Source organism: Hemiscyllium ocellatum, chromosome 10 (genome assembly GCF_020745735.1).
Source record: "Hemiscyllium ocellatum isolate sHemOce1 chromosome 10, sHemOce1.pat.X.cur, whole genome shotgun sequence".
Classification (NCBI taxonomy): Eukaryota; Metazoa; Chordata; class Chondrichthyes; order Orectolobiformes; family Hemiscylliidae; genus Hemiscyllium; species Hemiscyllium ocellatum.
The window spans coordinates 13176065-13202464 of record NC_083410.1 but is presented as its reverse complement, the minus strand read 5'-3'; the positions used below and the strand labels follow the sequence as shown (position 1 = coordinate 13202464).

At 41.7% G+C, this 26400-nt stretch overlaps 1 protein-coding gene across 1 annotated transcript in view; it reads left to right on the top strand.

Annotated features, from left to right (window-relative positions):
• wdr27 (WD repeat domain 27) overlaps positions 1 to 26400 on the top strand; it is a 471702-nt gene that overhangs the window by 88911 nt on the left and 356391 nt on the right. Inside the window, exon 20 of the mRNA XM_060830707.1 lies at positions 1355 to 1476. Coding sequence (XP_060686690.1) covers positions 1355 to 1476 — 122 coding nt within the window. The remainder of the gene's footprint in view (positions 1 to 1354; positions 1477 to 26400) is intronic.

Genomic DNA, 26400 nt, shown 5'->3' with positions numbered 1-26400 from the left:
TCTCAGGAACAGAGAATTCGACGTTTCGAGCATAAGCCCTTCATCAGGAATAAGAGAGAGAGAGCCAAGCAGGCTAAGATAAAAGGTAGGGAGGAGGAACTAGGGGGAGGGGCGATGGAGGTGGGATAGGTGGAAGGAGGTCAAGGTGAGGGTGATAGCTTCTGTGCAGAGGAGATGACCTGGGGGGTGCAGTGAGAGAGGGACTCACTGAAATCCTTTACAAGGATGCCTTCCTTAGAAGAAGCTCTCTTCCTCCCTCTACAAGGATTTCAGTGAGTCCCTCTCTCACTGCACCCCCCAGGTCATCTCCTCTGCACAGAAGCTATCACCCTCACCTTGACCTCCTTCCACCTATCCCACCTCCATCGCCCCTCCCCCTAGTCCCTCCTCCCTACCTTTTATCTTAGCCTGCTTGGCTCTCTCTCTCTTATTCCTGATGAAGGGCTTATGCTCGAAACGTCGAATTCTCTGTTCCTGAGATGCTGCCTGGCCTGCTGTGCTTTGACCAGCAACACATTTGCAGCTGTGATCTCCAGCATCTGCAGACCTCATTTTTTACTTGGCACAAGATTAGCCACTATTCAGTCTTCCAGCACCTCAACTGTGGCTTTCGATGATTCTCTTGATGGCTGTCCTTTGGTTCTCCCCTGATTAAATTATGTGAACATGTAACTATCAAAGGTGGATTTGATTTTAATGTATTTCACCTCCAACACTCATTGCCAAGGCTGAAACATGGACAGCAACCAGGTGGTGACTGGCATTGTGCAGGGAATCAGTATCTTCATGAGAGAAAAATCATCACAAATATGATTTAGATTCCCTACAGTGTAGAAACAGGCCCTTCAGCCCCACAAGCCTACACCGACCCTCCGAAGAGTAACCCACCCAGACCCATTTCCCTCTGACTGAGGCATCTAATGCTCTGGGCAATTTAGCATGACCAATTCACCTGGCCTGCACACATTTGGACTGTGGGAGGAAACTCATACAGACATGTGGAGAATGTGCAAACTCCATACAGACAGTTGCCCGATGCTTGAATCGAACCTAGGTCCCTGGTGCTGTGAGGCAACAGTATTAACCACTGAACCACCGTGCCACCAACAATTTCTTTGTTGACGTTCATCGTACAAGATAAGTCATCTTTAAATAATTAATTCCCATTAGAAGCATTTTTGGAATGACATTGCGAAATTAAAAACAAGTTTGCCTTCGATAAACTCTGGAGGCTGTGAGCTCTGCACATGGGAAGTAGGGAAGTATAAAGTGTTCTTAGTTTTATTTAGCTTTAAAGTTATGAATGTTTCTGTGATGATTTAGAAGTCTTTACCTTTACAAAAGGAAACTGCAGATATTGTGCTGGTGGCTGGCACAAACCGTGCTTTGGAGGTGTTTGATCTGAACGTTGGTCAAAGTGTCGTAACTGTGCCAGATGCTCACACTAGACCTGTGCACCAGATTTGTCAGAATAATGTAGGTCCTTGCTTTTACAACTCTGTTTTTATATTAAATATATTTAATATATGCTTACTTGAAATACTGGACTATATAGCTTACATTGTGTATAGCACATGCTCCCCTGCATCTGCTGCCCAATTTTATATTGTGTGTTTCACAGCATGAAACTTTGGAGTTAATAAAAAGGTACTGATCCTCTCATGTACATAATTGTGAGATACTTCTAATGTGTGCCAGAATCAGGAGCCCATGAGCTCACCTGGAGTTGGCTCTTCAGCCTCAATTTAATAGTCAAGATGAACTGCTTGGTGCCTGTTCGTCTTGCCGTGGTTGCTGAAATTCATCTTTCAATTTAAGTGCTTACACCAGAGGCACGAAGAAACCCACTCAATTTTGCAAATAACCTTATCCCTACCACTTAGAGTGGAACTGTCAGCTGTGGGTTGGAACAAAAAGGACTGTTTGCTTCTTTGCACTTGAACTGACAAAATAGGTCCCCAGAAATTGCATATGGGTAGTCATTATTCTAATCGCAAGTTATTGCTTAAATAGTTTTAAATCTTTGTGTTTACATCTAACTCTACTTTATCTAAACTCAAAGATTATCCTCTACATATTTTGGAAAGTAAAAGCTAACAAGGGAAGTCAATTGTGTCAAAATAATTATTCAATCTTCTTTGGTGGAATAAATTTGCATGTTGTGAAAGGTAAATGGAAGCACAAAAGTATTGTAGTCAGAGTCTGAAGCACAAGTTATACGGAATATTTTTAATATATTATTAATGAAAATCATATGTTCTGTTAATGTCAAGTCAAAGGAGGCATTGTTGTTCAGTTCAGCCAGTCAAAACTACACACCATATCAACATATGGAATTGTACACTTCCTGCTGCTTCTCTAGTCTGGAGCACTAAGGCACTGCTGGACTAAGTTAAAAGCAAAAAATGTGGATGTTGGAAATCTGAAACAAAAACAGAAAATGTTGGAAGAACTCAACAGGTATGGTGGCCCATGTGGAGAGAGAACCGAAAAGGAGTAATATTGAACTCAAAATGTTAATTCTCCTCACTCTTTCGCTCGCTCTCTCTCTCTCTCTCTCTCCACACTGTCACCGTACCTGTTGAGGAAATCCGTCTTTTCTTTCTTTTTATATGGCATTAAGAAATTTGATTACAAGTAGTCTGGGAGCGAAATGGGTGAAATCACTGTTTACTTTTCTGTGTTTTATCGATTATTTGTCAAGAAACGAGTCAATTGCCAACAGCTCCTTGAACTCTGTGAACTTGTCTAGCTCAAGTATTGAAATACCAAGTCTGACCCAGAGACTCTATTCTCATATCATGTCGTCAAGCAGCTCTTGATTTCAAAGATACCAGTCACCCTACCCCCTTATTTTGATTGGTGCAGGTGTCCCGGACATGTTCTCTGAAGCGCTTTGTGAGTAGACATCCTGTCTTCCCAATGTAGAGGAGACTGCATTGGGAGCAACGGATACAGTACAAAACATGTGTGGAAGTGCAGGTGAAAATCTGATGGATGTGGAAGGCTCCTTTGGGGCCTTGGATGGAGGTGAGGGGGGAGGTGTGGGTGCAGGCTTTGCGATTCCTGCGGTGGAAGAGGAAGGCGCCAGGATGGGAGGGTGGGCTATTAGGGTGCAAGGTGCTAGGGGTGGGGAGGGAACTATATCTCTGCTGGTGGGGTCCGTTCATAGGTGACAGAAATGGTGGAGGATGATGTATATGGAGGTCGGTGGAGTGAAAGGTGATGACCAAAGGGTTTCTGTCCTTGTTGCGGTTGGAGGGGTGAGATTTGAGGGCGGAGGTGCGGGATGTGGATGAAATGCGCTGGAGGGCATCATCGACGATATGGGAGGGGAAATTGTGGTCTTTAAAGAAGGAGGCCATCTGGTGTGTTCTATGGTCGAACTGGTCCTCCTGGGAACGGATGCAGTGGAGGCGGAGGAATTGGGAATAAAGGAAAGTATTTTTGCAGGAGGCAGGGTGGGAGGAGATGTAATCCAAATAGCTGTGGGAGTCGGTAGGTTTGTAGAAGATGTCAGTGTTAAGTTGGTCACTGTTGATGGAGATGGAGAGGTCCAGGAAGGAGAGAGAGGTGTCGAAGATGGTCCTGGTGAATTTAAGGTCCGGGTGGAATGTGTTGGTGAAGTTGATGAACTGTTCAACCTCCTCGTAGGAGCACGAGGTGGCGCCGATGCAGTCATCAATGTAGCGGAGGAAAAAGTGGTGAGTGGTGCTGATGTAACTACGGAAGACCACGTAGCCGACAATGAGACACACATAGCTGGGGTCCATGTGAGTGCCCATGGCTACCCCTTTCCTCTGGAGGAAGTGGGAGTATTCGAAAGAGAGATTGTTGAGGTTGAGGACAAGTTCAGCCGAACGAATAAGTGTGTCAGTGGAAGGGTACAGTTGGGGACATCGGGAGAGGAAGAAATGGAGGGCTTGGAGGCTCTGGTCATGCAGCTGGAGGTGTAGAGGAACTGGATGACCATAGTGAGGATGAGGCGTTGGGGGCCAGGGAAACAGACGTCTTGGAGGAGGTGGAGGGTGTGGGTGGTGTTCCAAATGTATGTGGGGAATTCCTGGATTAGGGGGTGTAGGACAGTATCGAGGTATGTGGAGATGAATTCGGTGGGGCAGGAGCAGGCTGAGATGATAGGTTGGCTGGGGTAGTCAGGCTTGTCGATCTTGGATAGGAGGTAGAATCAGGCGGTGCAGAGTTTGAAAATGTGTTGCTGGAAAAGCGCAGCAGGTCAGGCAGCATCCAAGGAACAGGAAATTCGACGTTTCGGGCATAAGCCATTCATCAGGAAAGGCTTATGCCCGAAACATCGAATTTCCTGTTCCTTGGATGCTGCCTGACCTGCTGCGCTTTTCCAGCAACACATTTTCAGCTCTGATACTCCAGCATCTGCAGACCTCATTTTCTCCCTGGTGCAGAGTTTGCAAACTGTGAGGCCAGAAGCTGTGGGTGGGAGAACCCCTGAGGTGATGAGATTATGTACAGTTTGGGAGATCACCACCCACGCCCACCACCTCCTCCAAGATTCCGTTTTGGAACTCTTCCACCCCTCCTCCTCCCCTCACCCCCTGCTCCCCACAATCCTGCATGTAGGTGATTGTAACCCTGAGGAGCACAAGACTCTTAGAGATCTTCCTACCGAGTAAACCACAGATTTGGTTAGGATGAATCACCAATCCCAGAGCAGACCTGACCTGGTTGGCCATGACCTCAGATAGGATTTTGTAATCTGCATTCAGCAGTGAGACTGGTTGCCAATTTCTGTTTACCTTTTCACTTTAAATGAGGGAAATGATTTCCTTCCTCATGGATTCACAATTCCTGCCAGAACATGCTATTGTACACCTCCAGCAGGTCCTGACCAATCAATTTCTACATAGCTGAATAAAACTTAGCTGGTAAGCAAAGGACCATAATCAGCTCATCCAGACATAACGACATAAGTGGGATAGCAATGCTAGGATTCCAGCTATTTAAATATTTATAACTTCACATTTGCAGATGACACAAAGCTGGGTGGGAGGGTAAAGTGTGAGGAGAATGCAGACATGCTTCACTGTGATTTGTACAAGCTGAGTAAGTGGGCAAATGCATGACAATACCATCTAATGTGGATAAATGTGAAGTTATCCATAAAAGCCAGTGAACAAACAGGGGATGTGTGTGCAGATGGTGAAGACAAACCTCACTCTTTATGATTTTGACTACTGATATAGTTGTGGATCCATATCTCATATGCCTTAAATTTAAATAGTAGCTTCACAACATTATTTAGCTTCTCAATGGTTAAAGTAAAATTAGTAATTTAACTTCGGTGTTCTTAGAAACTACTTCCCAACTGCCAATAACCCAACATCCATCTGTCCCTCTTCTCTTATTCCTGATATGCTTTGAGAATGGTTTGTTATTCTCGTTTATGTTTCTGATTACATTCTTCTCTTGTTCCGTTTTTGAACCACTGCTGATTGTTAGCTGTCATCTCCTTGGTTTATGCTTACTTTTTCCAAATTAATGTCTTCTACAACATTTCCTTTCATCCAGATTGGTTTTACTTCACTTTTGATCATCATTTTATTCCTGGGTTAAACTGCTTCTGCAGTGTGAAAAATATCATGTTAAAACTCTACATTTTAAAACTTAAACAGTTCTTTAGATTTTATTATTTGCCTGCAGCATTTCTACTTCATTACTGCTAGCTGCAACTGTCATTCATTGTGCAATGCATGAACTTGATAGGCAGCTTCTGAGACTAGACAGAGTTTAATTGACGTTTGATGAGGGAGATTTGCATATTGTAAGAGTTTAAAGATTTCTGGCTCCTCGTGCTCTCAAATTGAATTTGTCTTTCAAATTGAATTTGTCTTTTAACATTCAAAAAAGTTTGTTTAGATTTTATTCACCTAATTGGTTAACTTGAATACATTTTCAGATTGTGCAAAATAAAACCCATCCATCAATGTCCAATGACCATACAAACACTCTATTGAGAGCAGTCCTAAAATAATTTTAAAAGAGGTTTGACTTTTTTTTACAGCAGTGTTTCTCCAGACATCTTCACTTTTGTATAAACATTGTCTTCTGTAAAAATAATTTCAAATGAATTGTGGCCCAGAATAACTTTGTGCCAAAACTACTTAAGTAACAAAAAGCCTGACATAGGAGTTCCAATTAACTAATATTTTATCAGAAAATGTGGCATTAAAGTACATCATATGCATTCATTTAGTTAACAAAATAGGTGCCATCTGTAATTAGAAAGTTATCCAATTTTCAGTAAAACTTGATGTGGGAATAAAATAATGTTGCATTAAGTGAGGACATTTATACAAAAGAAATCCTGTGATAAACATGGTATCATTCTAGTGCCAAAGTCAAAATGTAAACCGGTTACTAATTTCAGCCAATTCTTACAAAATAGTGGATTTTAGACTAGAGCTTGATGCAGTTAAAAACAGGTGCTGAAAGATCAAAGGTATAGTAATGTGACCTGCTGAGGCTCATTCTATGAAAGATTATGCTGGGCATTAGGTCCACCATCTATGCAATTTGAAAAATTGGTATTTGAGGCCCATTCCTAAGATTGTAGAAGATGTTATGCATGTGATTCAAACTCTCAGGCACAGAGCAATCAGCCAAAAAAGTCCATTGAGGAACACTGAAGTCTGCCATCAAAATGGCCAAGTAAATATTAATAAATTTAAGGGAAAAGATTATTTGGCTGCTGATGTGTTTCCTCTTGTGGAAGATTCTGTTCTGGCAGAGGAGTAACGTATATCAGCTTATTTGTAGCATAGACAGTAACATTAGAGGAACGTATATAGTATTAAAATTTTGGTTTTGGCTGTCTTATAGTGCTCCCATGTGGAATTGGGAGCCCTGAATACTTTGACATTTGAGTTTGATTATGGTTTTGAGTGAGCTGTGATGGTGATTTTTAGTTCCAAACCATGTAGCTTGCCATTTTCCTGAGACCTAAGACCACCGGAAAGTGTGAAAGAAGTGGGTGGAGTGGCAGAGAGACACAAAGAAGCCAGAAGACTTTTGCCTGGAGGCGCTCCTCTTACTTATAGCACAAAATAATTTTGAAAAATTACTATAAATACCAGTCTCTTTATGGATCACCAGTTAGGCTCCTCAAAGTGTGGGGAAATGAGCTTGCCTTGCACTGTGCCTGCTCCCCTAATTTTTTATTGTACGTTGCTGTTGTTGGGTCAAAATCTTGGAACTCCATCACCAACGGCACTGTGGATATATGTACATGACATAGACTGCAGCTGTTCAAGACGGCAGCTCACCACCACCTTTGCAAGGTCAATTAGAGCAATAAATTCTGGACTGGCCCACATTCATTGAAACAACACAAAAAGTGTAATTGGGGTCTACAACAGGAGCAGAATCTTGATTTATCTATCTGAATAGATTGTTTCAGGATGAATGCTGAGTATATGTTTTAATCAAATAGTGATGTTAATGTGAAACTCACCACCACATGGTTGAAGGAAATAGATATTTTAAGGAGAAGTTAGATCAGCAGATGGGAGAAAAAAATTCAGAGATGGAATGTGTTGATGGGTTGAGATGAAATAACAGTACCATTTTGGGAGTTTGACCATGGTATTTGCAGTTGTTGGGCTATTCCAGTTGCTGGGATGCTCTGTAGTATAAATTTAATTGTACTTAGTCACATTTAACGCCATTGAACAGAGAAAATAAGTGCACAATTTTATTCCTGATTATTCTATACAAATCATTGATGCAACAGTATCCTTGGAATCAACAGCTACATAGTAGCCTAACTTTCATCCTGGGTTATTAAAAGTAAAATATTGTAAATATTAGAGATCTGAAATAACAGCAGAAAGTGCTGGAGGAACTCAATAGATCTGTCAGCATGTATGAAGAAAGAAACATAACATTTTGTATTTAATATGTCTCAGTTTTGGAATGTTGTTTGAAATTCTGAAAAAAAAACCATTTATTGAATCATTAACACTGTTTCTCTCTCCACAGATCGTGCCAGATCTGCTGAGTTCCTTTGGCATTTTCTGTTATTGTTTCATTCTGTGGTGCCTAATCCGCTGAGGCAGCAACTTCTATTTGATACCTGTCATCAATTAAAGTGAAAATGCGGTTCAATTTGCACTTTGATCTTCTCAGTAGCAACTAATGCAATTTTTTTATTCATTCATGGGATGTGGACATACTAGCTAGAGCAGCATTTATTGCCCATCCCTAACTGCCCAGAGGGCTGTTAAGAGTCAACCACATTGCTGTGGGTCTGCTACAGTTGCTGGTATTTGTCAAATTAGCTGACCTTGGCCAGCTTGGGGCATGTGAGATGTCTTTATTTAATTCAGCATCACTGGACTACTAACTGATAAAAATCATGCCAGGCTTCTACTCTTGGTAGCTCCCCATTGGAAAGTACAGATGTTTAAGAATGAAAAATAATCAGCCTGGGCTGGAATGTCTTTCTGCCAGAGTTATCTTTTAAGGCTCATTCTTGGGGAAAGGTGTTTAACAAGTTGTTGGGGGAATGCCATGATTTGTAGAGCCAAAATCTAATCCTTGAAGCATTAAGCCAAGTTCCCTGCTGTCCTCCAAGTGGACACAAAGGATTTAAAGGTATTATTTTGAAGAAGAGGTTGGTAACCTTGCCTCACCCCAATTCCTGGGCTGATATTTATCCCTGAAACAAAATCACTAAAAGCCAGTACCCCAGCCATTATCCCATTGCTGTTTGTGGGATCTTGTTGTGCTCAAACTGCCTGCTGCATTTCTTACATTACAAAAGTAACTATATTTCAAAAGTACCAAATTGGTACTGGTGCATTTTTGGATGTCCTGAGGTCATGAGTGGTGCTGCATGAATGTCAGTCTTTCTTAAGAAAGGACAGGAAGTCCGCAGCTGTATTTCAGTAAAAGGCATCAGATGTACACTTGTAAAGCTGATGGCTGAGTTTTTACAGAGCGACTTCAAAAACAAATGGACTGTCATAAAAGTGGAACAGTCTGCACGATCATAGCCTTTTACAGCAGGCTGAATGCCAGGGCGATGCTATGTGGATTCTCTTCTGTAGCATTTGTGAGAAGTGACGGAATGAATTCATATAATAAACTGAAAAATTACTTCTACTAAAACCAGCTTGGTCAAGTTGGGTTTGATCACTAGGAACTTTATCTGGACAAATTCCAAAATTTCATAATCAGTAAAGAGCTGCCCATAGCTTTAGGGCCCTTTCTTCTGTCCGAGAAATACTTGTAATTACTTAGAATACGTTTACCTCCATCATATACAAATTCAAAGTTTCAATTGCTTTTGTCCTCAGTTGCCTGAAGTTCATTAAATAGGAGTTCACATGCATGTCACCTCAAATTTGATACTTACTTTTTGTGAACTGGTATTTGTGATTTCCCCTTGGGCATGTGCTGTTCCTATTAGAGATCAGTTTGCAATATTAATTGACTAGTACTGTGATTGAAGGCTGGCATCCAGAAGAGCATGGCATAAAAAGCGAAAGGGTTAAATATATCATTTGATAATGCTTTTGTTTAAAAAAAAACATTTCTTCAAATAGAATGAGACTTTTACAGAAGGAGGCCATCTAACTCATCCTGTCTGTACTGGCTTGAGAAAGAGCTACCCAGCTAGTCCTATTCTCCAACCCTATTTCTCGAGCTCTCTTAAATCTTTTCAGTGTGTGTATGTGTGTTGGAATCTTCCACAAAACATAACAATAGCTGCAGATTCAATTAATAATTGTATGCTGAAGATCTTTGCTGAGGAATGTAGTTCTGAAGTAAGTGTATGGAGTTCAGGTTGCTGAGCAATCATGGTTTTATTGTGTAGCAAGACAGGCTTAAGAAGTTAAATAGTCTACTTCTGTTTCCATGTTCCCTTTGTATCTGTCAAATCTTAAGGAGCTAATAATGGAGTTAGCAGAAGTTTTGTTTACATCTTTTAAAAACAAGCTGATCAAGAACTTACTTGCTCCAGTATTGTCTTAATGAAATCTGACTCAGAAGAGATCAACGTGATTTCTATTTTGCTTTTTGATACTGTTATAATAATCCTTGTGCTTGACTTCCATGTCCAAATCAGAGGAATATAACCACAACATCAAAATGAGTTTTCTCAGCTTTGTGCTTTGGATTTCCAAGAACCATAGCTGTGATTTGGACACTTCTCTTTTTAACATTTTAAAACATCAAAAATAATGGTTCTGGAAGGAATAACTAATACAAATACATCATGCAACCTACTGGTTTACATTTGCACCAAATATAGTGTGAAAAACAATAAATTTGTGGGCGGCACGGTGGCACAGTGGTTAGCACTGCTGCCTCACAGCGCCTGAGACCCGGGTTCAATTCCCGACTCAGGCGACTGACTGTGTGGAGTTTGCACGTTCTCCCCGTGTCTGCGTGGGTTTCCTCCGGGTGCTCCGGTTTCCTCCCACAGTCCAAAGATGTGCGGGTCAGGTGAATTGGCCATGCTAAATTACACGTAGTGTTAGGTAAGGGGTAAATGTATGGGTGGGTTACGCTTCGGTGGGTCGGTGTGGACTTGTTGGGCCGAAGGGCCTGTTTCCACACTGTAAGTAATCTAATCTAATCTAAATTAGTTGTGTTCCTGTAATGGATGGCTTGCTCTGTGTCCATCCTTTTCCACACTTGGTAGTTGCATTTTCAGTTACCACGCCCCGATTTTCTGGAGCTCCCTCCATCTTTCATTTAGAATGACAGAGTTGTACAGAATGGAAACAGACCCTTTGGTCCAACTGGTCCATGCTGACCAGATATTCTAAATAAATTTAATCCCATTTGACAGCATTTGGCCCATATTCTCCTAAACCCTTTCTATTCATATACCCATCTAGATGCCTTTAAAATGTTGTAATTGTACCACCTTCCACCATTTCCTCTAGCAGCTCATTCCATGTATGAAAAAGTTGTCTCTCAGATCCCTTTTAAATCTTTCCCCTCTCCCTCAAACCTATGGTTTCTAGTTTTGAACTACCCCACCCTGGGGGAAAGACCATGTCTATTTATCCTATCCGTGCCCCTCATAATTTTATAAACCTCTATAAGGTTATCCCTCAGTCGCCAACACTCCAGGGAAAACAACCTCAGCTTGTTCAGCCTCTCCCTGTAGCGCATACCATCCAAACCTGGCAACATCCTTGGAAATCTTTTCTGTACCCTTTCAAGTTTCACAATAATCCTTCCTGTAGGCAGGGAAACCAGAATTTCAATCATTCTTTCAGCTATGTAAATGCTATTTCATTTTTCTGTCTTCTGCAGTTTCCACTGTCACTTGCAGTACACTGAAACACTCTTTTGTACTGGGGAGCACTGTCCAGAAAGTAAAGAAAACAGTAAAACTGGTAAATTGAAACATAATGGTCTGACTTACTTTGTAGACTTTAAGGTGGAACTCCAATGTAATCAGCATTTTTATTTCCAAGTATTACTGTTCTGTTTACTGTTTTCCAACTGGATGTGGAAGTACCCACCATTGTTAATATTAACAATATGGAAGTAGAATATCTCATACTTTTTGCACTCAATTTCAGCATTAATACTCAGTCAGATTTAGCATCAATGAGATGAAAAGTGACGTTTTCTTTATTTCAAACAATACAGGTTAATGCTGAAATGCAGAAAACACCTTAATTGGCACCTATTTTGTATCCCATTTCCAAACGGAAATGCATTTACATTTTCTTTATTATTCTTCTGGTATCTTCAAGGCAGTTTGCCAATCCATGCCAAATCCGTGGCAGTTTTGTGCAGTAAACTCATGCCAAGTTGGTTTGGGACTGCCTGAATGTATTTTGCCTAAGATGTTTGCAGCCTGAAGGAGAGGAGCCTTCTCAGCTTGTCAGCCAGACAGATGTTCGAACCAGTTTCCAGAGGTGAAATAAGCTGTGCTAACCAATGCAGCAGATTTCAACACTTCCACAGAATATGTAAAGAAATAGTGAAATATCTTGGATATATTTTGAATCAAGTGGCCAGTTAAAGTAAAGGTGGAACAATAAATTATGCAAACTAAACTCAAGGCCAAGCAAAGGAGTAAGGGCAAAGGAAATTGATTTCTAATGAATACAGATGCAAAGAAATAACACTACAGAAATTACAGCCTTACAAAAGTATCATAATCTGGAGGTGCCAGTGTTGGACTGGGGTGGACAAAGTTAAAAATTACTTAACACCAGTTTATAGTCCAACAGGTTTATTTGGAAGTACTAGGTTTCAGAGCACTGCTCTTTCGTCAGCTGTGGAGCAGGACCACAAGACACAGAATTTAAAGCAAAAGATCATAGTGTCGTGCAACTGAAACAATATATTGAACAAACCTAGATTGCCGTTAAGTCTTTCATCTTTTAGAATGGGTTTCAGGTTTTGGTTCATTAATATGTAAATCCCAGAACTTCTTTCAAGTCACATTCCTGAGATAACTTAAGGTTTTAAAGAAAGAAGTGACAGCTCAGCTCAGACAATGCATGAAAAGTGTAAGGTTAGAGTCTGTCTGTATCCCAATCTTGAGTCAGACTAGTTCTATTTCCAAAGCAGGAGTTTATAAAATATCATGTGGATATGCACATACACCCCCCACATTCACACCCACACGCACACCTTCTCACAGGCTTATACTCTGTCACACTCACGCACATTCTACGAAGCACGTGCACATGCACACACACACACCGTCTCACGTGTACTCACACTTACACACATACACTCACATGCACACACACATATAAGTCTATGGGGTGAATTTGCATTTGTAGAATTGTATTTGGAGATATATTCTATTTTGCTCAAAAAGCACACAATCTGCAGGCAGTCAATCCATATAACATTTTATAATTTCCTACTTTGGAAATAGAACGAATCTTACTCAAGATTGGGATATAGACAGACTCTAACCTCACACCTTTAATACATTATCTGAGCTGAGATGTCACCTTTTTTTATAAAACCTTAAGTGACCTTGAGAATGTGATTTAAAGATGTTCTGGGATTTACATATTAATGAACCGAAACCTACAACCCATTCTACAAGATGAGAGACTTAATAGCAATCTTGGTTTGTTCAATATATCATTTCAGTTACATGACCCTAATCTTCTGTTATAAATTCTGTGTCTTATTATCCTGCTCCACAGCTACCTCATAAGCAACAGCTCTCCAAAAGATAGTATTTCCAAATAAACCTGTTGGACTATAACCTGGTGTTTTTTGTTTTTTTAACTTAAAAGTATCATAAACTTTAGTTTAAGTTAACATTTTGAAGTGGGACTATGGCTTCATCAGCCCACCCTCTGTTAGAAGATGAATAATTGGAGCCAGGCAGCCTTATGAAAATACAAACTTTACAACTGAGTTGAGCTCCAGTGAAACATCTGTGCTGGGGCACAATGACAATCAGTTCCATAGTAGTATTCCTGAATCAGGGCAAGCAGAGCCATGCCAAAACCTGATAACTGGGTAATGAGGCCCCCAAGTTGCAAACAGGGATGGGGAGTCATAAAAGCCACAACTAAGGTAATGGAAAGCTGCTTCAACTAATCTTTCCTAGTAAATGAACAATCTCACATATATAACATCTGAATTCGAGCCTGCATGCACTAAGGCTGAACATAACAGACAGACTTTTAATTGTCGAGAGTGTGCCACTGGAAAAGCAGAGCAGGTCAGGCAGCATCCGAGGAGCAGGAGAATCGCATAAGCCCTTCATCAGGAACGGGCATAAGCCCTTTTTCAGCACTACACTCTTGACTCTGATCTCCAGCATCTGCAGTCCTCACTCTCTTCTAGATTTTTAATTATGCAAATGTGAATGATATCACATCTATGGGAGAGTCTGATTACCAGGTTACCTTAAACAGATATGCCAGGGCTATCCAATTTGCAGCATAAGCAGAACTTGTGTTAAGAATATCCATTGCCCTTTCAAATACATAACATTTGTTGAAGATGGAATTCCACATTCCTCCTAATGTATTTCTAGGACAACATGGGTGAAATTTTAGTAGAAAGGATGATGAACAGACCTAGATTCATCTATAGGTTTGCTCTGCCAGTATTGGTGTAGCCTTACAACGGGGTTGTAGCAGATCCTTCATTCTGAGGAAGAGTGATGTGGATGGGAATTATGGTGGTTGGAATAGCCGAGACTCCTGAACTTCCTGAAAGGTCCGGTGTTTGACAGTTTGCACAGCAATTCTCAACATTTCATCCGTCTGAAAAGAGGAAGTCTTTGAAGAAGGAAAAGCCTGTGTTTTAAATTGTAGTTTTGAACACAATATAAACCAAATCAATTGAAATGGTTTTCGATCTATTATTTTGTGCACATATACCTGTGCATTATATTTATGAGCGTGAGAAGTATCTTTAGTGCAATGTTAATTGTTGATATAACAGAATAAACAACAAAAATAGATAATTGCTTTGGTTGTGGAACTATTTCCATTGGTTTGTATTGTAATTTCTCTAAGTTTGCTCACTAGGCCAGACAAGTTTAAATTAAAGTTGAGTTCCTTTCATTCAGATGACATTTGTATTCCACAGAAGATGCCAAACATTAATGTATGTTGGCAGTAAACTATGACCTTGCCATATTTCTGTTAGTTGTAATAAAAAATAATATCAATTAAAATCTCACAACTACTAGGTCTGAAGCTCAGCCATCTAGTGAAAATCAAGGACTGTAACTCTTATGCACTGACTCATTGGAGTCAACATCTGTCAGAGCAAATGTATGGCAGCAACATAGTCTCCTGATATTTGTTAAGGAGAAAAAAATCAGTCTCATCGCAAAAATTGAATGTTACTCCAACACTTAATCCACACATTTTGGAGGGATTACTTTTTTCTTGGAATACCTTGGTATTTTGATATTTGCATGCCAAAAGCACAGAGGGGTTATCATTGGCTAGTACAACAAAAGCAAAATGTGGCAGATGCAGCAAATCTGAAATTTAAAAAATGGAAGGCCTTGGAAACATTAGCAGGTCTGGTGCATCTGTGGAGTTAGAAACAGAATATTTATCATTGATGTTGTACTAGATTGATGAAACAATTTGCCTGAAACATGGAGATCATTGTTGCCATGCCCAATGGTTTGTAATCAATGAAAGATAAAGGAACAGAGTGAAAGCTTGGAAAGGAAGTTGGTGTAGAGCACAGATAGGAAAGGATATAAAATAAAGGAAATCAATTGAGAGGACGAAGTAACTGCATAAAGTAACAAAAAAGCAAAGAATACAGAGAAAATATGGTAGAATACTGCATTTTGGATTTTACAAGGACATGATGCTTGCCAACAACTCAGATCAGCAGGGAGTCCATCCTTGAGCCCATGTACTCAATGGAGCATCAATTGGCTCAGGATGGGACTTCAGTCCCCATCTCGGAAAGAGGTTCTGGCATAGAGAGCTGCCAGCCAATGGGACAGATAAATGTCTGGGATGTTGTCAAGCCCCAGATAATGACACAGAGTGGAATCTGGGGTGTTTCGTTTGAGAAGCTGGACAAGAATAAAGTAAGGAAGAGAGTAATACCTTGACATGGATACCTCTGATGAGTCCATTCCTCTTCCTGCCCTGACACCAGAGTATTTGAGGACCTCAAAAGGACCTCCACCTCTTCTGGGAAATTGGAGATAAGTTGGGTAGTTGGTGGGTAGACATTGGGCAGTGTTTGTACTGTGGAATCAACCAGCACTAACGAATCACTGGGGTAAATGCTGCACAATTCTTCTTTCTAATCAACCTTTATTGCACCTCTAGAGCAGGTGGGTGATTTGAACTTGGGCCTTCTCACTCAGAGGAGAAAGTGAGGTCTGCAGATGCTGGAGATCAGAGCTGAAAATGTGTTGCTGGAAAAGCGCAGCAGGTGAGGCAGCATCTAAGGAACAGGAAATTCGACGTTTCGGGCATAAGCCCTTCATCAGGAATGAGGAAAATGTGTCCAGCAGGCTAAGATAAAAGGTAAGGAGGAGGGACTTGGGGGAGGGGCGATGGAAATGTGATAGGTGGAAGGAGGTCAAGGTGAGGGTGATAGGCTGGAATGGGGTGGGGGCGGAGAGGTCAGGAAGAAGATTGCAGGTTACGAAGGCGGTGCTGAGTTCGAGGGAAGGTGGGGGGAGGGGAAATGAGGAAACTGGAGAAATCTGAGTTCATCCCTTGTGGTTGGAGGGTTCACAGGCGGAAGATGAGGCGCTCTTCCTCCAACCGTCTAGTTGTTATGGTCTGGCGATGGAGGAGTCCAAGGATCTGCATGTCCTTGGTGGAGTGGGAGGGGGAGTTGAAGTGTTGAGCCACGGGGTGGTTGGGTTGGTTGGTCGGTCCAGGTGTCCCAGAGGTGTTCTCTGAAACGTTTGGCAAGTAGGCGGCTTGTCTCCCCACTATAGAGGAGGCCACATCGGGTGCAGCGGATGCAATAGATGATGTGTGTTGAGGTGCAGGTGAATTTGTGGCGGATATGGAAGGATCCCTTGGGGCCTTGGAGAGAAGTAAGGGAGGAGGTGTGGGCGCAAGTTTTGCATTTCTTGCGGTTGCAGGAGAAGGTGCCTGGAGTGGAGGTTGGGTTGGTGGGGGGTGTGGACCAGACGAGGGAGTCATGGAGGGAGTGGTCTTTTCGGAATGCTGATAGAGGAGGGGAGGGAAATATATTCCTGGTGGTGGGGTCCGTTTGGAGGTGGCGGAAATGACGGCAGATGATACGCTGTATATGGAGGTTGGTGGGGTGGTGTGGCGGAAATGACGGCGGATGATACGCTGTATATGGAGGTTGGTGGGGTGGTAACGCCATCCCATATTCCCAATTCCTTCGTTTCCGCCACATCTGCTCCCAGGAGGACCAGTTCCATTACCGTACAACTCCCCCTCCCACTCCACCAAGGACATGCAGGTCCTTGGACTCCTCCATCGCCAGACCATAACAACACGACGGTTGGAGGAAGAGCGCCTCATCTTCCGTCTGGGAACCCTCCAACCACAAGGGATGAACTCAGATTTCTCCAGTTTCCTCATTTCCCCTCCCCCCACCTTGTCTCAGTCGAATCCCTCGAACTCAGCACCGCCTTCGTAACCTGCAATCTTCTTCCTGACCTCTCCGCCCCCACCCCACTCTGGCCTATCACCCTCACCTTGACCTCCTTCCACCTATCACATCTCCATCACCCCTCCCCCAAGTCCCTCCTCCCTACCCTTTATCTTAGCCTGCTGGACATACTTTCCTCATTCCTGATGAAGGGCTTATGCCCGAAATGTCGAATTTCCTGTTCCTTGGATGCTGCCTGACCTGCTGCGCTTTTCCAGCAACACATTTTCAGCTCCTTCTCACTCAGAGTGAGGGAAACTACCACAAGAGCTTTCTGACCTTCTTTACTAATTTTTATAAGAAAGTATTTATCATGCTAACAGCCCCTGGTAGGTCATGTAATGTAAACAAAATTTAATGGTCAACAGAAACTTACAATACTAGAGCAGAAACCTACCAAAATCAAATGAAAACAACAGTGTAATGGAAGGGTCCCTGAGACTGCTTAGAATGTGGGGAGCTACCACCTAGGAGAGGATCTGTGTAGAGTGCCTGTGCTAAATTCTGGGTGGGCAGATGGAGTCAGTTTGTCCAGAAGCTCACCGTGTTTTCACCGTGTTTGGGGCTAAGTACCACAGTATTGTGGCTTTGGATGGCTCAGGCCAGAGCCACAATGTTCATCGATGCCCTCACATTTCTAAGCAATCTGTTTAGACATGTTATGATACGCATCGAGAAAAAGTGGGACTTAAACCTGGTCTCCTGACACATTACTAGTACACCACAAGAGCCCCTATAATGGATATTTGCTCACTGCTTATGCTGTACAGATATTTCTAATCAATCTTTAAGTTTAGAAGTTATTTTCAGATATTTTAGGTGAGCTCAGTCTCATGTGTTGCAAGGCCTATGGTATGTTGGAAGTCTTGGACACTCCTGGCAGTCTGGATGGCCACATCTTCAGGAAGCTTTTGGAACTTGCGGATCAGCTGGAAAGTCCACAGTGCATACCACAGGGCTGAGAGTTGCAGTTTAAGGTGAAGTTGGAGAAGAATTAGGTGACCACCTGCCAGAAGAAAGGGAGCAGCCAAGTAGCCAGGAAACTCCCAGCATAGCTCTCTCTCAAGAGCGATTTTTCCATGTTGCAGAACCGTGAGAATGATGGTTCTTCTGAGGAGTGCATCCAGAGTCCAGATATACAAGGAGGGAAAAAAAGAGAGGAAGGGCAATGGTGAATGATACAGACAGTCATCTCTGCGGCTGCATACATTACTCCAGGATGGTCTGTTTCCTTCATGAGACCAGGGTCAAGGGTATCACTGAACGGCTGCAGAACATTCTGAATGGGGAGGGCAACCAGTCAGAGGTTGTGGTACCGATGACATAGGTAGAAATAGGGATATGGTCTACAACAAAAATTTAAATTGCTGTAATACCAGATTAAAAAGCAGGAGGTTTTATTCTCTGGATTAGACATGGTGTTACATGGCAATGAACATAGAAATAGGCAAATTGAAGAGATAAATGTGTGGCTGGAGAGTTGTTGGAGTAGGGGAGGGCTTTAGATTTCTGGGCCACTGGTTGCATTTCTGGAGAAAGTCAGACTTATACAAGTCAGGTGGGTTATACTGAATCTTTGTTTTGGGTTGAAAATCCTTGCCATGTCGGGGGTAGATTGTTTGCACAGTTTGTGAGGGTTTAAATTAATATGGCACGGTAATGGGATATGAAATGGAATTGAAACATATTGTGATCCACAGACAAATCCAGAAAAATCAAGTCAATGTAGAGGGCAGAGCATGTTGAGTCAAGTTAAGTTTAGGCATAAGGCAGCGTCGCAGGCGAAATGACATTTATCTTATTGCAAGGAATCTTCGAGTAAGGCAGATGATAATTTGAGGTTTTGATATTATTGCAGACAGATATGGAATCAAATCTTAGAGAAGTCTATAAATAATAAGGTAACAATAGCAAGGGAGATCAACTTTCCCAATATGAACCAGAATAGAATGAGTTCAGAATGCAGAGCTAACACGTTGCAGTCAAGAGTTTGTTTTTGTGGGTGACAGTGCAGGGGGCAAAAAAGACCAAGGAACCCTTGATGTTTGAGGGTGTACTAGATTACTGAAAGAATGAAAAGGGGAACTTTATGGTAGACATTGAGGATTATAGAAAGTGCACAGGGTTACTTAAAATAGAAATTTGGAAAGTGAAGCGGGACAAGTGTTCATTGTGAATTGTGTAAATATTGTCGATTCTTTTGACCTCTTAGCATTGCACTGTTATTTATAATATACCCTTAATCTCAAGAGTTATTCTATCTGGACAGATGAGTAAGAAACTATAGCATGGAGATAAGTGATGATAGGTTCTAAAGAAGGGTCATATTGAACTTTAAACATTAACTCTGTTTCTTTATTCAATAGGTTGCCAGACCTGCTGAGCTTCTCTTGCATTTTCTGTTTTTATTATAAGGGGTGACACTTCACTAAGGATTGAGTGCTTGTAGTGTTATTATTGAGGTAAAAGGGGTGCATATTTCTTTCTGTTTGTTGTAATTAGGGTGTTCCAGTGGCTCCTGTATAATTTCTGTTTTTCCTTTTGTGTCACAAACTTCTTGTTCTTTTGTGAAAAAAAATCAGCAGTAGAATAGAATATAGGAGCAGCAATAGGCTATTTAACCATTTGAACCAACTCCACCATTCAATATGATAACAGCTGATCATCTAACTCGGTAGTACCCTGTTCCTGCTTTCTATCCATATTCTTTGATCCATTTAGTTATATGAACTATATTTACACTTTTTATGAAAGTCTTCAATATTTTGGCCTTACCAGTTTCCTGTGGCAAAGAATTCCACAGGCTCATGAGTCTCTAGGTGAAGAAAATCCTCCTCATCTCTGCTGTAAAAGGCCTACTCCTTATTCTTAGTCTGTACATTTTGGTTCTGGACATCCCAGTCATTGAGGACATCTGTATCTTTTATTTCTAATCCTCTTAGAATTTTATAGGTTTCAATAAGACCCCCCCCCCATTCTTATAACCTCGAGTTCACTTATTGTACTCTTTGCTGCCTTCTCCCCAACTCCCCCCCTTCCCATTTATCTCTCTACCCTGGAGACTTCCTGCCTCTATTCCTGATGGAGGGCTTTTGCCCGAAACGTCGATTTCCCTGCACCTCGGATGCTGCCTGACCAGCGTTTCCAGCACCACTCTAATCTAGACTCTGGTTTCCAGCATCTGCAGTCCCCACTTTTGCATAGTTCTAACTGATCCAGTCTGTATCCCATACATCAGGTCCCGCCATCCTAGGTAAAACTCTGGTAAACCTTTGCATTCCCTGAAAAGCCAGAACAATCTTCCTCAGATAAGGTGACCAGACCTCCAGATATGGTTTTACCAATATCCTGTATAGTTTCAGCAAAATATCCCGACTCCTCTACTCAAACTCTCTTGCTATGAAGACTAACATACTGTTGTCTTCTTCGGCACCTGCGTACTTACTTTCAGAAACCGATGTAAGAGGACACCCCAGGTTTCGTTGCAATCCCTATTTCCCAATCAGTCAGTATTTGCTTATGAATATGCTCAAAACTGACCTCTATGGTAACAAAAGAAAAATAAAGCTTATGACCTTTCAAGTCTGGTTTTCTTTCTAGGAATGAACATGCCAGTATTATCATCAGCTGGAATGATAACACCAGTTACCTTCAAATCCTGTATCAAGCTTAAAATTGATATAAACAAGTTCTGCCAAATGTCAATTGGTGTGAAGATAATAATACAAATCCACATGTAAATACTTCTGCTGTATGATATGTGTTAATATGGTTGGAGTCTGGTGGCGGGTAGGCTGGTGTGAAGAGTTGTCTAGGCAATTCTCAGCCCCTGATAATTATCAGGCATTAATTTGTCAGATACATAGGGCAGGTAGATGCCATTGGTATCCCTACAAGGGTAAATGTGGAGCTTTCAACTGTTCCTGTAAACTGTTGTATCATGTACGCTGCAAGACACTGGAAGCCAGGATCCCAGAGTTGGGATCACAAAGTCAAGGCTTTTCTGCACTATCCTTGCTGACAAATCAAAATACTATTATTTTCTAAAATTTTGCAATGCAATTAGATAATTAGCATGGCCCACAAGAACTGTAAGCATCTCTGTCCATGAGAGAGAGGCAACTGGTAATATAGCTTGAGGGGCACAATTACTCACGAAGCATATGATAAGACAAGGAGGCAGGCTCAATGAATTTCCACACTTGATTGAGCCCCTGGTGTTATCACGATTCTTTGTAATGTCAAGAATGCTAGAATAGTAGTGAAGCTAAATATAGACATGTGCTGTACGATATATTTTCAGAACAAAAATTGAATGAGAACATTAGATTATGGATTTTAAAGCTACTGGTTCCACTCAAATAGATTTATTAAAGATGGAAAAAATGAGCAGTGTAAAAATGGGATTCACTTATTGCACAGTGAAATATATGCCCATTTTATAGTTTATGAATCAATCCTTCCAATCTGATATTGTCTTCAACCATTTTTAATTTACACCAGCCTGTGGGTGATTGGCCTGAGCCACAAGTACTAGACTTAGGTTCCAAATACAGTCATAGTTAGAGTCATGGAGATATAGAGCGCCGAAACAGACCATCCAGTTCAACTCGTCCATGCCCGACCAGATATCCTAAATAAATCTAGTCCCATTTGCCAGCATTTGGCCCATTTCCCTCTAGACCCATTTTATTCATATACCCATCCAGATGACTTTTAAATGTTGTAATTGTACCAACCTCCACCACTTCCTTTAGCAGGTTATTCCGTATGTGCACCACCCTCTGCTTGAAAAGGTTGACCCTTAGATCCCTTTTAAATCTTACACCTCTCATCGTAAACCCATACCATCTAGTTTTGGATAGACCCTGGGGAAAAGACCTTGTAAATTTACTCTATCCATGCCCCTCCAGATTTTACAAACCTCTATAAGGTCACCCTCATTCTCCAATGCTCCAGGGAAAATAGCTCAAATCTATTCAGCCTTTTTCTATCACTCAATTCCTTCAACCCTAACAACATTCTTTAAACTTTTCTGAACCCTTTCAAGTTTCACAACATCCTTCCTAAAACAGGGAGACCAGAATTGAATGCAATATTCCAATAATGGTCTAACCAATGTCCTGTTCAACTGCAATATGACCTCCCAACTCCGATAAGGAGTTATTGCACTAATCAATAAAGGAAAGCATACCAAATGACTTCTTTAGATTAGACTTTTTTTAGATTAGACTTACAGTGTGGAAACAGGCCCTTCGGCCCAACAAGTCCACACCGACCCGCCGAAGCGAAACCCACCCATACCCCTACATTTACCCCTTACCTACCACTACGGGCAATTTAGCACGGCCAATTCACCTGACCCGCACATTTTTTTTGGAGTGTGGGAGGAAACTGGAGCACCCGGAGGAAACCCACGCAGACACGGGGAGAACGTGCAAACTCCACACAGTCAGTCGCCTGAGTCGGGAATTGAACCCGGGTCTCAGGCGCTGTGAGGCAGCAGTGCTAACCACTGTGCCACCGTGCCGCCCACTTTTTCTTTAAACAGGCCCTTCGGCCCAACAAGTCCACACCGACCCGCCGAAGCGCAACCCACCCATACTTTCCTATCTACCTGTGATTTCACTTTCAAGGAACTATGAACCTGCACTCCAAGGTCTCTTTGTTCAACAACACTTCCCAGAATCTTACCATTAAATGCTGCCCTGATTTGCTTTTCCAAAATGCAGCACCTCACCTTTAACTAAATTAAACTCCATCTGCCACACCTTAGCCCATTGGCCCATCTGATCAAGATCCCACTATACTCTGAGATAACCTTCTTTGCTGTCCACTACAGCACCAATTTTGATGTCATGTGCCAACTTACTAACCATTCCTCTTATGTTCACATTCAAATCATATATATAAATGACGAAAAGCAGTGGACCCAGCACTGATCCTTGTGGCACTCCATTGGTCTCAGGCCTCCAATCTGTAAAGCATCTCTCCACTACCACCCACTGTCTTCCACCTTCAAGCCAGTTCTACATCAAAATTGCTAGTTGTCCAGTTATTCCATGTGATCTAACCTTTCTAACTAGTCTACCCTGAGGAACCTTGTTATATGTGTTATTGAATTCCATATAGATCACGTCCACTGCTAATCCCTCATCAATCCTTTTTGTTACTTCTTCAAAAAATTCAATGAACATGATTTCCCACGCACAAAGTCATGTTGATTATCTCTAAACAATCCTTGCCTTTCCAAATACATGTAAATTCTGTCCCTCAGGACCACCACAGATTCAGGCTCACCAGTCTATAGCTCCCCACCACTTTTCTTAAATAGTGGCACCACGCTAGCCAACATCCAGTCTTCCAGCACCTCGCTTTGAGCTATTGATGATACAACATCTCAGCAAGGGTCCCAGCATTCTCTTCCCTAGCTTTCCACAGAGTTCTGGGGTACACTTGATCAGGCTGGGGGAATTTATCCACCTTTATGCATTTTAAGATGTCCAGCAACTCTCTCCTGTAATGTGGACATTTTTCAAGATGTCGCTATTTATTTCCCCATGTTCTCTATCTTCCATATCCTTCTCCACAGTAAACACTAATGCAAAATACTCATTTAGTACCTCCCCGATTTTCTGCAATTCCGTGCATAGGTGGCCATGCTGATCTTCACAGGGCCCAATTTTCTTCGTATTACCCTTTTGTCCTTAATGTGTTTGTAGAATTCCTTTGGATTCTCCTTAAATCTATACGCCAAAGCAATCTCATGTCTCCTTTTTGTCCTCTTGATTTCCCTCCTACTGCTTTTATACACTTATAGGAATCTCGCGATTTCTGCTGTTCATACCTGCTATATGTTTCCTTCTTATTCTTAACCAAACTTCAATTTCTCTAGTCATCCAGCATTCCCGACATCTACCAGTCTTGCTCTTCACCCTAAGAAGAATATACTGTCTCTGGACTCTTATCTCATTTCTGAAGGCTTCCCATTTTCCAGCTGTCCCTTTACCTGCAAACATCTGGTCCCAATCAACTTTTGAAAGTTCTTGTCTAATACCATCAAAATTGGCCTTCCTCTAATTTAGAATTTTAACTTTTAGACCTGGTCTATCCTTTTCCATCACTATTTTAAAACTAATAGAATTATGGTCACTGGGCCAAAAGTGCTCTCCCACTGACACCTCAGTCACCTGCTCTGCCTTATTTCCCAAGAGGAGGTCAGGTTTTGCACCTTCTCTAGTAGGTGATTCACATACTGAATCAGAAAATTGTCTTGTGTATGTGATCCAAACTTCTGTACCAACGTTTCTCCACACAGACTGCCTCTCATTTTACTTCATTTTACCACATCAACCTTTCCTTCTTTTGAATTAGTTAAGCAAATTAAATGTTGATGGTGCCCACACCCACAGTTAGATTGTCTTGGACACTTTACTGGACAGCTATTGTCCTTCTCAAGCAAAGGAAGGACAATGAAAGTCTTGCTAGAGGCAGCTAAAAGTCAGCTACCTTGGTGAATAACTGGTGTTTCGTTCCTTAAAGGACTGGGACATTACAACAGTCTGACAGTTTTATGATCACTTTTCCTGCTTTTCATTTCCCAATTCATTTTAACCTAGGTTCAAATACTCCTCACTGCCACATTGGATTTGACCTCAAATTCTTTGGATTATTATTCCAAGGCTCAGGACTATCTACCTAGTAACATAACCATGAGGATAGCTGCCCATTGGTAAGATCATTTAGTGGGGTATTTTCCCGCTTGCACCCTTCATCTGTTTTCCCACTATCATGGTGTCATTATTAGAACTGATTCTAGATCAAAAGGAATTTGCTTTCTGTTAGTACAGCATAAGTTTGATCTTCATATGGCGAGTCTAAGAGTTTTATATCTCAGCTTCTCTATAGGGAACCAAGTGAAGCTGAACTGTGAACCTAAAGGAAACTCTGACAGGAAATGAAGAAAAATCAAAAGCGAACTCACACTGTGCTACTCCCATGTAATTCATTGATTGCAAATAATTTGAATAGTAGAGACTCATTCTTTGCTTGGAGGGCCTCCTTTAAAGTTTGAGGGAGGCTTACAGGGTGTACACTGCAAGGAGATATACTGAGAAGAAAGTCAAAGGTAACATTCAAAGGGAAAGAAAGAAACAGATTTAAAATAAAATTTTCAAGGACATAATTCAACAGTAAGAATGCATGGTAACAATGAGCTCCCCAATAGTCATTTTAATCATTTCCATTCCATGATTTTTGCACTCAAAGAGTTTTAATCCCTTTCCTCTCTTTGACAGAACTTCCTTTCAATTTGGCTTTGGGGAGGAAACTCTATGCAAGGACCAAAAATTCAAGGGAACCTATCATTTCAGACCTGAGGTTTATCACCTGCTTCTCTTTTGTCCATTGGGTTGGGTAGAGAAGAGCTCACCTAATTCATAACTTTTGTGAAGAAATGAGAGTAGCTTAACTCTGACTTTAGCACTAATCCATGTGTAGCAGCTACTAAATCAGAATGTACATCAGTTAACTGGATATAAGAATTAAAGTGGGAGAAAGTGAGGACTGCAGATGCTGGAGATCAGAGCTGAAAAATGTGTTGCTGGAAAAGCACAGCAGGTCAGGCAGCATCCAAGGAGCAGGAGAATCGACATTTCGGGCATAAACTTCCTGAAGAAGGGCTGATGCCCGAAATGTCGATTCTCCTGCTCCTTGGATGCTGCCTGACCTGCTGCGCTTTTCCAGCAACACATTTTTCAGATAAGAATTAAAGTGCCAAAAACCTGAATCTGTGAAATAAACCCACCAGTATTGGATCTGAAGCAAAGATTTACAAATTGTAGATAGCGAATAACAAGGTAATAATTAAAGCTGTTTTTAAAAATTCATTTATGGGATATGGGTGTTGCGGGTGGCCAGCCTTTATTGCCCATCCCAGTTGCCCTTGAGTGGGTGGTGTTGAGCTGCCTTCATTAACTGCTATAGTCCACCTGCTGTGGATTGATCCACAATGCGAGAAATTCCAGGATTTTGAGCAGTGACAGTGAAGGAACGGCAGTATATTTCTAAGTCAGGATGGTGGGTGGTTTGGAGGGGAGCTTGAAGGGGGTCATGTTCCCATATATCTGCTGCCTTTGTCCTTGCAGATGGAAGTGGTTGTGGATTTGGAAGGTGCTGTCTGATGATCTATGGTGAATGTCTACAGTGCATCTTGTAGATAGTAAACACGACTGCTACTGAGCATTGGTGGTGGAGAGAGTGGATGCTTATGGATGTGGTGCC